We start from the raw sequence: 12042 nt of genomic DNA, 5'->3' as shown, positions 1-12042 counted from the left end.
GTACTAACTTCTAAACAACATTCTATTGCCTAAACCTTCATTATGATGCCTATAAAAGTAAAGGTAATGGACGCTATGCTGATATTTTCGCAGTGACGAATTGCAACTTACAATTTTTAGATCTTTTAGATGAGTTTCGGTTGGCGATTGGCAGGAGAACATCTGATTTCAAGGTGCCCATACACTAGTAAGATTTATCTTCAGATCTGGCTGGTTGGAACAAAAACATAGTTATGGATGAGTGACAGTTTGTCAGTTTTCCAGCATTTCCAAGCAAATGGTCAACTGTCATTTGATCTCATCCATAACCATGTTTTTGTTCCAACCATCCAGATCTGAAGATAAATCTGCGTGTGTATGGCCACCTTCAGAGAGTACAGTACCTACAGTAAAGTATGGAGGGCAGTTTCAGTTTGTTGGCATGATCATAATAACTGTGAGAAGTATAGAGATGTCCTTGATAACTCTGTACTCTATTGTGGGACAGTTTTTTAGAAAAGATGGTATACAGAAAATTCGGTAAATATGGACTGGCCAGCTCAGAGTCCAGACCTTAACCCCATTGAGAACTTCGGGGTGAATTGGAGCGAAGGGTGCATTCTAGGCCTACTTTACCTTCTTTCAGCATCACAGTTGGTCACTGTACATAAAACAGAATGACAAAACATACCACCTGCTGTTGTCCATGAACTAGTGGACAGTTTGTCAAGAAGGATATCTGCAGGAATCGCTGCAAGTGGTGGACCTCCACCCACAGTACTGACGTCAGTAAAATCTTGTTGATCTTTTTGCTATCAGTGTCCAATCACTTCTGTCTGCATAGTGTAGTTGCATGCTTTTGTAGGTTGATGTCCACACAGCAGCAATGTCATAGCGTATCAAGGGTGGGTCGGTACTATAGGAACTGAAATGACCACACAGATTTTATTCATAGATTAGTGTTAGATTCGCATTCGATTTTGCTGTTTGGAGATTTACTAGATATGAAAATGAATGTAAAATCGAATATAAAACCAAATTTAATTAAAAACAAATATGGACAAATCATTGGTACTTTACAGTAAGATCCCCTGAATTACTAATATTTGATTTGAAAATCAGACACAAAATAGAAACAGAAATCTTTAAATAATAAACTAATAGCAGACAGGCGATACTATCATCTAAGCAACCTTCTATTCCCTAAACCTTTATTATGATGCCTATAAAAGTAGAGATAATGGAAGCTGCGATGATGTTTTGGCAGTTGAGTGATTATTGGTAAATTTGGTGTGTATACACTTCACACTGTGCATGCTCCAATAGCAAGGGCACTTTCAGCGCTAACCTTTACGCAGAGACAGTCAGGCCTCATTTGCGGGTGTTGGTTGGTATCAGAAACCCAGATACAGCATTTTTGGATTATGTCTTTGAGTATGCCTGCAAGCAGTGGCGTATTTGTAATGGGTGCAATGTGCACACTGGCCCCTGAGTCCCAGGGGGCCCACACTTATCCTCCGGAGTCTCGCGATGAAGGAAGCAGGGCTGCAGGAATAACCGGAAAATGGTGCGGCAGCCACTTTTCAGGAGGTATGTGCAATATAGTCTGTGCGCTCTATAGCTCAGACTCTTTTGTGCTGGGCGGCCCGGACCCTGTGGCCAGAAGAGAAGAGAGGAGGGGTCCCGGACGCAGGAGGCTGCACATGGGCCTCCTGCTCTCTTGAAGCTCCCCTGCCTGCAAGTCTGTACTCAAACAGTGTGCCTCCGGTGTCTCTGTACAGGCTGCCAGGCTGCTTGGCCTTTGAATAACTTAAGCTGGTGATTATCGAAGGATGTGTATACAGTTGTTGTGGTTTTGCGATGGCTCTGGCAACGTATAAATACAACAAGCACAATAGCTGCAGCAATCGACTTATTGTTCAATAATGAATCAAGCCCGAAAAGGCTCTATTTTACAGGTCCCAATAACATGGTTTTAGTTATCTTTTACAATTTTTAAAGAAATACAGGAACTCTTCAGGATTTGCAAACATTTTAATAAAAAGTGACCCAAACATGTCGGTTACTGTGGCTGTAGGAATTATGGGCCTCAATCAGAGATGGACGCAGTGCGCATCGTTCCTGCATCTTTGGATTCCCCACCCTATAAGGAGACAGGCTGTGGCTTAGAGGCACTAGTCAAGGACGCAGGACCCATTATGCACATGCACAGAACGGGTCCTGTGCATGTATACGCAAACAGAAATAGTGGAATCACAGCAGTGTATGAGAAATGCTTTGTCCAATACATTGGTAAGTGTTTGCCAATTTTTATTTAATTTAATTTGATTTTAAATTTCAATGTTTAGGTAATTGTATGTTCGATTGTGTAATGGACATTTAAAACAAAACAAGAAACCAATAGTCAAAATCATACACGTCAAATTTGGTTTTGAATTTGATTTCAAAATCGAATGTTAGTAAATGAAGGATTTGGACAGTGAAAAAGAATGTCAGTTTGATTTTATTTCAGTCTATTTAAATCAACCTTAAATTGTATTAAATGAAATACAAAATCAAACTTTAGTAAATATGCCCCAAAGTTTAAAAATTATCTTATGGGATATTATTTCACCTCTTACAGTGGCCTTGGACGCCTGCCAGAATAGAGGGGGGTTTTCAGATCTAGTATTCGCATTATCTCTAGCATAATTATCCCATGTCGTCTCCACGGCGGCTCTAAGCCTACCTGAGGATAACAGAGCAGAAGGGCATCTCCATATCTTGGATGTGGTATGTTTGTTAGAGAGATGTCTCTTTACATGAACTACTGCGTGATCTGAGAGCACTATTGGTGCTATCTCTATAGTTGCTATTCTTGGAAGAAGAAAATGGGACATTAAAATATAGTCAATACGTGACATTAAACCAGTGGATGCTGAAAGGCATGTATATTCACGATCTGTCGGATGGAGGGTCTTCCATGCGTCAATTAGCTGAAGTTGTGAACATAGTTCAGGGATGCCTAATTTTGGGCTGTCTCGGGATGACTTGTTTATCCAGGGAAGAGGATGAAGATTGAAATCTCTGCACATGATGATGGGTAAATGGACAAAGGGGGACAACAATGTAATAATGGAGTTTTGATCAGTGCATATACATTTAGACAAACAATTTCTTTTTGTTCAAATTTCAAAAAACAAAGCACATATCTGCCATCAGGATCTTCAATTACTTTGGAAATTTCTATGTCTAGGTGAGATTTAGCTAAAATGAGAACACCTCTGGCCTTTGAGTTATATGATGTAGATGCTAACAATTTAAACTTAAACATATTTAATTTGACCGTTTCTGTGGGTATCAAATGGGATTCCTGTAGGAATACTAAATCTAATTTCAACTTGTTAAGATATATCAAGATCCTTTTTCTTGTAAATGGGGGAGTTAATCCCTCCCACGTTCCAGATACCTATGTGCATGGCAACTTACAATGGTATGGTGCTGAAGAGAAATATATTGTATACAAATATGCTGGAGCTCTAAAGTTGGGAGACACTGACCTCTTATCTATTAGCAGACTGGAGTACCTGCATAGAATTGGGAGCAAAGGGGGAAGGGAAACAAACTGGGGACACAATAAAGTAACATAACAATAGACGAACCATACTTGGAAGCTTCCGTAACCTGTGGGAGAAAGTCTTTCTAGTTTTCTCATAAACGATCACAGGATGGCTCCAAAGCCGAACCGGACCATCATAAGTAGCTAGTAAAGTCGTCACCAAGGGTAACACCTGGAGAGAATAGTGGCAGTTCCAAAACCCATCCAGGCAAGCAAAAATCAAAATGTCTCGTAAATCAGTAAACAAATGTGTGAAACAAATGGTTTTGACATATGTTCCAAAGATAACGAGAATAAGCGGGGATCTCAACATGAACCCTCATACCAGTCATGGTCGATCACAGTTATTGTGTGTCATCGTAACATGAAGTTAACATGCCTGTCCTTCTCAGGCGGGGTGGCAAAATACGGGAATCATATTTTGAAATTGGGAGAGACTACCTGCTTCAGGACGACAGAGCGGGAAGGGAGGCCCATCCTCCTACTCATATTCAGACATCCTTCTTTGTGTCATATGGTGGCGGTTTTCCTCCCTTAGATAGGCTTCTGCATCTGTAGGAGTCATAAAGTCCTTGAAAGAAGACCCATCATACACTCTCAGCTTCGCAAATTTGCGCTCCATTTCTATCAGTCTGGAGCAGATCGGGGAGAACTCCCTTCGTTATTTAGTTAACTCAGCAGAGTAGTCTTAAAATATTAATATGTTGTTGCCCTCCCATTAATTGTTTCTGTGCTTACGGGATGCCGCACGGAAGAGCTCCTTATGGAGGTAGTTAAGGGTTTTAAAGATTACTGTTCTGGGCCTATTATCCCTGGAGGGGCGCTGAGGTCCCAGTCTGTGTGCTCTCTCTATCACTAGATCCGTGCAGCGGTCCTGAATTTCCAGTATTTCAGGGAGGGTGGTTCTAATAAAGTGGAATAATTATGGGCCCTTCACAGACTCGGGTAAACCTACCAGACTTAGTTTATTACGTGGGGATCTGTTCTCCAAATCCTGGAGCTTATTATGCAGGGAGAGCAGGTCTTTAGATTGCTGGGCAACAATAGCTTTTACTTCAGCCACATCCTGGAAGCATTCCCTCAGTCTGCATTCTGTGTCTAATACTCTTTTTTGGAGCTGGGCCAACTGTTTATTAATGTTGTCTGTTTGCTCATTAAAGAGAGGGGCCATGGCTGCTCTGATCGCCCTGACCATTTCCCCATAAGTAAGCAGGGCGGTCAGGTATGGTTTTATCCAGGGACAGGGGGGAGACTGGCTGGGAGTCCTCCTCAGAGGTGTCTAGCGTGGGGGCCGGGGAGCCTCTTATTCACTGTGGCAGTGGAGTGGCTTGCCGCGCCGGGCGCGACATTTCCAAGGCCGGCGCCATCTTGGTTGCGGAAGGACCCGCGGCTTTAGCTTTCTGCGTGCAGGACTTGGAGCTGGGCATCTCCGCTAGGAACCATGTGCTGCCCATTCCGGATTAGTGAGCGTGCTGGGTGGTGAGCTGTGGCTCTGGAGGCTGAAACAGCCGTTAAAAAGGTATTCGGGCTGGTCCGGCAGCGGAGCTCAGGGAGATAGCAGCTTCACATCCCTCTCAAATATGCCCCAAAGTATCAACCAATCAGCTCCTGTAATTTGTAAAACATGGGGGAGATTTATCAAACTTGGAGAGCGATAAAGTATAGAGAGAGACAAATGACTAACCAATCAGTCTCTCTCTCTCCATACTTTGATAAATCTCTCCCAGGTATGGGTGTGGATTATTAGATAGAAATTGTCTAAATAGGCAACAGGTCACCATGATCAAAGGTCGACTTGAAAAAGGTAGACTCATGAAAAGGTTACTGTACTTTTTTGGTGTTAAAGTCGACAACTGTCGACTTGGACTCCCAGTTAGTATAACGCGTGGCTTGCTTCGCCCGCATGGCTTGCTTCACTCGCCATGCTTCAGGCTCGATGCCTCGCTATGCTCGGTACAGTATTATATTCTCCTTCTATGCCAGATGGATGGTGAAATAAGAACAAGCTGGTTTAAAAAACAAAAACCATGAAAAACTAATGGCGACCTTGTAATATGTCTACCTTTTTCATATCGACCATTTGACCCTGACAACCTATTGACTGTCTATCTAGACTCTGTAGATCTATCAACCAGAACCCCAGTATTGATACATCTCCCCCATAGATACAATTTGAACAGAAGATAAATTAGTTTTTCTTTAAAAAAAATTGTCAGATTGTACAGTTTAAAGGTTTCCTAGAAGAAACTGTTTTTGACATGTCCACATGCATCTAGCCACTTTGTGCGTTAAACATCCCTTCTAGGCACACCATGCCATGGCATGTCTTGGTAGAGGCAAGTGTTTATGCGTACAAGTTTTTCCTTTACAGTCTGTCGTATTTGTAAAACAGTGTGGAGCAGATGTACTAACCCCCCCACTTTGCGCTTCTGACATAACGTCCCGCTTCTCCTGCATAACGAGGAGAAGCGGGCACACGTTATGGGGAGATGTACTAACATCCCCCAAGCCGATAAGGAGAGCCGTTATGCCCAGCGTTAACGGCTCTCCTTATCGGCTCCCTCGCCGCCCCGCACATGCGCAGTTGCCGTCGCCCCCCCTGCCCGGCTTACTGGGCATGCGCGAGATCTCGCAAAAACCGCGAGATCTCCAGCGCAGCCCAAGCCAGACGCAGGGCTAGGGTTGTCCCCATAGTGGGGGATAGGACAACGCTAGCCCTGAGCTGGCGAAGCGGCCGGGGCGAATTAACGCCTTCAAGGCTGTTAATACATCGCCCCGGCCGTTAATCCCTGGGGGGGATTGCAGGGACAGCCCCGCCGAGCGTAACTCGGCGGGCTGTCACTAGCGCACGTTAGGTGCGCTAGTGATACATTAGGGTCAGACGTAATCCCCCCCAGTTAACCAGCGTTAAGTGCATTTTTGCACTTAACGCTGGTTAATACATCTGCCCCTGTGAATAGAACACAAACAACTTCTGCTGATAAAATTGATATGCAGCATGCCTATATTCTGTGAGCGACCATGGCTGTATTTGCATATGTACTGCTATGTTACAGTATTTTACATTAAAACACTGTAATAAATCATTTAATTTGTAAATACAGCTACAGTCACACACAGAGCATAGACATGCCGCTGTCATTTTAATCAGCAGAAGCTGTTTGAGCGTCCTATTCACACGCAAAGACGCTCTGCGCTACCGAGTTAAATGGAGCACACGAGTCATGTGTGTCAAGACTTGTAGCGCATGAAGGATGTATGTGGACTCATCTGTAGTTTTCTTTAGTCTGTAGTCTCCGACCATTCTCTGGTTCTTGTGTTAGAGAGCCAGATGTACTAAGCTTAAAGAGTGATAAACTACCAACCAATCAGCTCCTACCTGTCATGTTACAGACTGTGTTTGAAAAATGACAATTAGGAGCTGATTGGTTGGTGGAAAAGTTTTCAATTTTCAACCTTAGTACATCTGGCCCAGTGTGAGGCAAGTAAGTCCTGCTAAAGCGGCAAAATAGGTCATCGCTCCTGTCAAAGATGACATTTATTAAAATAAATGAATAATATGTTATCAGTAACCATACATAGTCAATTCATTATTTTTGCAGACCACAGATATATACAGCCATTGTAATCTATTTGGAAAGCCATGACTATAACAGCATTTTTCATAATATCATTGATTTTGCACCACATATTTCTAGTGTCGTCTTGCACTGGACTTACATGCTTCAAATAGTACTGATAACAATAGCGTGGTGGAAATCCCTTATTCTGTATTATTATAATTATTATATTATTATAATTCAGCGATTCATATACAAGCAGGTACTGTTTTTTTTTTTTTAACGATCAGTGCAGAAAAAAGGATCCATATTTCACCTGGTTTCCTGGTCTTCAGCAGGAGGCTGATTCAGTCCCAAGAGGGATGCTGGTGGCGGTTAATGTGCTTTTCCACGTCCGTTATCCCTCTAGTGCTGAAGGGCCTCTTTACCTTACAGAATAAATGGGTTACATTTCTCCAGAGGATACAAGAACAGGAAAAAAGGCAGACTATTAAGTCTTATTATCTTTGTATTTTTAACCTCTTTATGGAATGTTGCTTGCAAATACATCATATTCTAAAACATTACATTAACTCTGTACTCTGACTAGTTCCTTGTGAAACACCATCCCTTTATGAAGCTGTATTTTCTGTAGATTTATACAGTCACCCACAAAGCTATCAGTGGCTTTTCTTTTTTTTGCTCAGTAATAGAAGGGTATTGCATACTGTATTTACATAATACCTATTTATATAATTATTTATATAATTGTATAAATATCACATATATATCTATATAATATATATAGATAAATATATATATAGTTACATATATATATATATATATATATATATATATATATATATATATGTATCGATAGATAGATAGATAATATTTTTTTTGTTTTGAAGTACCAAGCAAGTATAATACTAATTTTCAAGACGGGTGGACTACTGGGGGAGGCTGATATGTAGAACATTCATGACAGTATGAATGATATACTTATGCATGGTAACATTTATTTACTCATTAAGGGGCCCATTTATAAAAGTAACTTTTTCTAAAATCATACATGGTTTTAGTAATGGAATAATTTGACAAATGGCAGTACTGTATGAGAGGTACCAGACATCTGCTTTAGGCTGATTGGAGCAGGATACTTTATCCCCTATGTTCCACTGCGGGCACAATGGTCTGAAAAATGTAGCAAGCTCCAAAAACCTTACCTCTTCATAGCTTGTTCCCATTAGCTAATGCCTCTATAGTAAGTACCGCTTGCACATACATGGCCAAACTGGGTGCTAGCGATCGTAAAAGCTGTCACTTGACTTGTTAGCCTCTGCCAGAGTCAGCTCTTTTTGACACTACTGTTCCAGCATCACTACTATATTAAAAAGTTCCAAAAATACATTCCAAATTAGCACCATAAGCAACAATAAGTAATGTCCCGTTTCGGGACACTTCCATAAAAAAATAAAATGATCACACCCAATAAATGAAGACTATATTTATAGTTTGGGAATCACTGCATTAGTAAGTCAGAATTACTTAATATCTGCCTAAAGTTGGAGCTGCTCCTGATGATCGAATCGCCAGGAGCCACCACCTGCCGGATGGGGATGCGCATGCACGAGACGCTTGTGCGCCCCGTTCTGACGAAGCCCCCCGTGATGCCTGCTGCAGCTACCCCCGAGCCCTGCTCCTCTCCCTGAAGGGGAGAGGGGCAGGGAAAGTGCTCCCTGCCGCTGTGTTGACAGGGACGCGTGTGCGTGTGACACGCTCGCGCGTCCCGTCTGATGGAGCGCCCCTCTCCGCCGGCAATCGCTAGCTAAGGGAATCTGCCGGTTCCCAGTGCTGGCTGAGAGGCGCTCCATTTGCATTTATAATAAGAGATGACTGTTAATGATGAAGCATAAGGAAGTATAAATTAATAATTCTATTGTGAGAATATAATTCATTCATTATACTAAATACCAATAAAATATTTGCCTAATGCAAGCTGATGTTAATATGTAATTGTATTTACAAGATTCATGCTGCTTATACATATTGCTTATAAATGTAATAAACTGCATCTGTACACATTATTTACTAGCTATATACCCGATACACGTAATAAACACTAAACTAGCCATGTCCCCATACACTTAACCCATAAACTATCTAAATGCCAATGCACATAATAACTAGCCTGGTCCTTTTGTAAGCCAGCTCTTGCAGAGACTATTTGTATCCCCCACCTTATAAGCAGACATATTTGCCTAGATTATGCACCTGTAATACTCAGAAATCTGCTGATAATACAGATTGTCATACACCGTCACAAGCGAAGTGATGCTATGCACATGTCCCCTAAAAAACACTGCTCCTTGCAAAGTAATATATAATATACTGCTGCCTTTTTGTTTCAGGGAGGGTGGGCGTGTCACGCTGTGACAGGGAGGGTGGACGGGTCCTGGCCGGCGTGTCACGCTGTGACAGGGCGGGTGGGCGGGTCCGCGGGTCCCGGCCGGCGCTGGACATAGTAGGTGTCGCTTGTCGCTGGTGCACAGTGCTTTGTGCACCAGCGAGCAATTTTTAGGGAGAATCGGAGGAGCAAGCTCCTGCGACCAGCAACTATGAAGGGCTGGCCGCGGGAGCGCGCTCCCAGCCATTTATCGCTGGCTGCACATTAAATCACTGGCAATATGGTCACTGAGCGACCATTTTGCCAGCAATTTCATGACTAATTGCAGCAGTGTGTACGCACGGTGCGTACACACTGCTGCAATTAGTCATGAAATCGCTGGCAAAATGGTCGCTCAGTGACCATATTGCCAGTGATTTAATGTGCAGCCAGCGATAAATGGCTGGGAGCGTGCTCCCGCGGCCAGCCCTTCATGGTCGCTGGTCGCAGGAGCTTGCTCCTCCGATTCTCCCCAAAAATTGCTGGTCGCTGGTGCACAAAGCACTGTGCACCAGCGACAAGCGACACCTACTATGTCCAGCGCCGACCGGGACCCCCGGACCCGCCCACTCGCCCTGTCACAGCGTGACACGCCGGCCGGGACCCGTCCACCCTCCCTGTCACAGCGTGACACGCCCACCCTCCCTGTCACAGCGTGACACACGGCCCCCCCCCCCCCTGCTTCCTCCTCCGTCCCTGCCCGCGCATACAGCACAGAAGCTGCTGCGCAAATCTCCCCCCCACTGTGCCAGCACCCACACCTCCTGCGCGCCCCACAGCCGCACTAGTCAGTGCATAGGCTGTCTTTAGAGGGCATTGGTGTTGGGCAGCATGATTATGTTCATGCTGCCCATCGATGGTGATTTGCACCATCGGTGGGCAGCATGAGCATTACCATGCTGCCCCACACCAATAGTATGTGAACTCATTTTAAATGAAGGGGGCATTGGTGTCGGGCAGCATGATTATGTTCATGCTGCCCATCGATGGTGATTTGCACCATCGGTGGGCAGCATGAGCATTACCATGCTGCCCCACACCAATAGTATGTGACATTGAAAAAATGAAGGGGCATTGGTGTCGGGCAGCATGATTATGTTCATGCTGCCCATCGATGGTGATTTGCACCATCGGTGGGCAGCATGAGCATTACCATGCTGCCCCACACCAATAATATGTGGGCTCAATATAAATGAAGGGGGCATTGGTGTCGGGGTGGCAGGGGCCGCACGGCCGTCTTGTGCCCCCACACCCCTGGCAGGAGCGGGGCACTAGCGGCTGCTGCCGCTAGATTATCCTGCCCCTACAAAGATGACCCCTCTGTATATACACCATATACACTTTTATTCCCTTCCAGAAGGACTTCCCACAACCCATGTCAATCATAAATGAATTTAAATAGAGGGTAAAAAAAATCTAGTCAAAATTGCTAGCAATTTTCAGGGAAAATTGCTGGTCCCTCTGAAAAACTGGAAACTGAGCAATATATTGCTGAGAAATATATTGCGGAGATATATTGCAAGTACACTGAGCAATATATAACTCAGCAATATATTGCAAGCAATATATTGCTAGCAATATATCTCCCCCGTGTGTACACACCAGTTTCAGCATGGCCAAGCAGCAAAAATTTGTCATCACATGCTGGGATGTGTAGTTCTACAGCAGCTGAAGTTCTGTGTTTTGCCCACCCCTGCCTCAATGGGACTGTGTTCCTCAAGCAGCCAGTTCTATTCTTTTACAGGAAGTAGCTTCTGTCACATTTAATCATGGGATCCTCTTTAAATTATTGCAAGGACAGACTATATCTTGATGATACAGTAGTCTCTGTGTTTCTTCCCTTGTCATTCTTCTCTCCTTTAGGCACAGGACTTTTATGTAGAAATGAAATGGGAGTTTACCAGCTGGGGTATGTATACATCACCGCTATACACATATATATTTCTTTTTATATAAAACATTGTACGAACTTACCTAAAATTACATTTAAAAAAAAGACAATTTTGCTGAAAAAAATCTTACAACAAATGTCAATACGCAGCACATTTTATGCCAGTGATGGCTAACCTTGCCACTCCAGCTGTTGTTGAACTACACATCCCAGCATGCCCTGCATCAGTTTTACTATTTGGCCGTGCTAAAACTGATGCAGGGCATGCTGGGATGTGTCGTTCAACAACAGCTGGAGTGTCAAGGTTAGCCAACACTGTTTTAGGCAAAACATCTAACGTGTTATAAAATAAAGGATGACTCCACACATGGGCCCTTATTCTGGTTCACGCGCAAAGGCAAGTTCCTTCTCAAATGGACAAAACCATGTGCACTGCAGGTGGGGAGATGTAACATGTGCAGATAGAGTTAGATTTGGGTGAGGTATTTTGTTTCTGGGCAGGGAAAATACTGACTGCTTTATTTTTACACTGCAGTATAGCTCTCACTTTGAAGTAAAACCCCACCCAAATCTAACTCTCTTTGCACAT

General features: G+C 43.5%; 1 protein-coding gene and 1 long non-coding RNA gene across 5 annotated transcripts in view; one reads left to right on the top strand and one right to left on the bottom strand.

The window, feature by feature from the left end:
* The window catches only part of ANKRD13B (ankyrin repeat domain 13B), a 167271-nt gene that overhangs the window by 111551 nt on the left and 43678 nt on the right, over positions 1-12042 (top strand). For all 4 annotated transcript variants that reach the window (XM_083172312.1, XM_083172314.1, XM_083172311.1 and 1 more), the window contains exon 4: positions 11426-11471. In XM_083172312.1, coding sequence (XP_083028438.1) covers positions 11426-11471 — 46 coding nt within the window. The remainder of the gene's footprint in view (positions 1-11425; positions 11472-12042) is intronic.
* Positions 1938-12042, bottom strand: part of LOC146059791 (uncharacterized) — a 57133-nt gene continuing 47028 nt past the window's right edge. Inside the window, exons 2-3 of the long non-coding RNA XR_014470314.1 lie at positions 7454-7565; positions 1938-2122 (exon numbers count right to left, since the gene is read on the bottom strand). This is a non-coding gene — a long non-coding RNA (uncharacterized LOC146059791). The remainder of the gene's footprint in view (positions 2123-7453; positions 7566-12042) is intronic.

The sequence above is a fragment of the Crinia signifera genome, chromosome 2 (genome assembly GCF_055691185.1).
Source record: "Crinia signifera chromosome 2, ASM5569118v1, whole genome shotgun sequence".
Classification (NCBI taxonomy): domain Eukaryota; kingdom Metazoa; phylum Chordata; class Amphibia; order Anura; family Myobatrachidae; genus Crinia; species Crinia signifera.
This window is presented reverse-complemented; position numbering and strand designations above follow the sequence as displayed.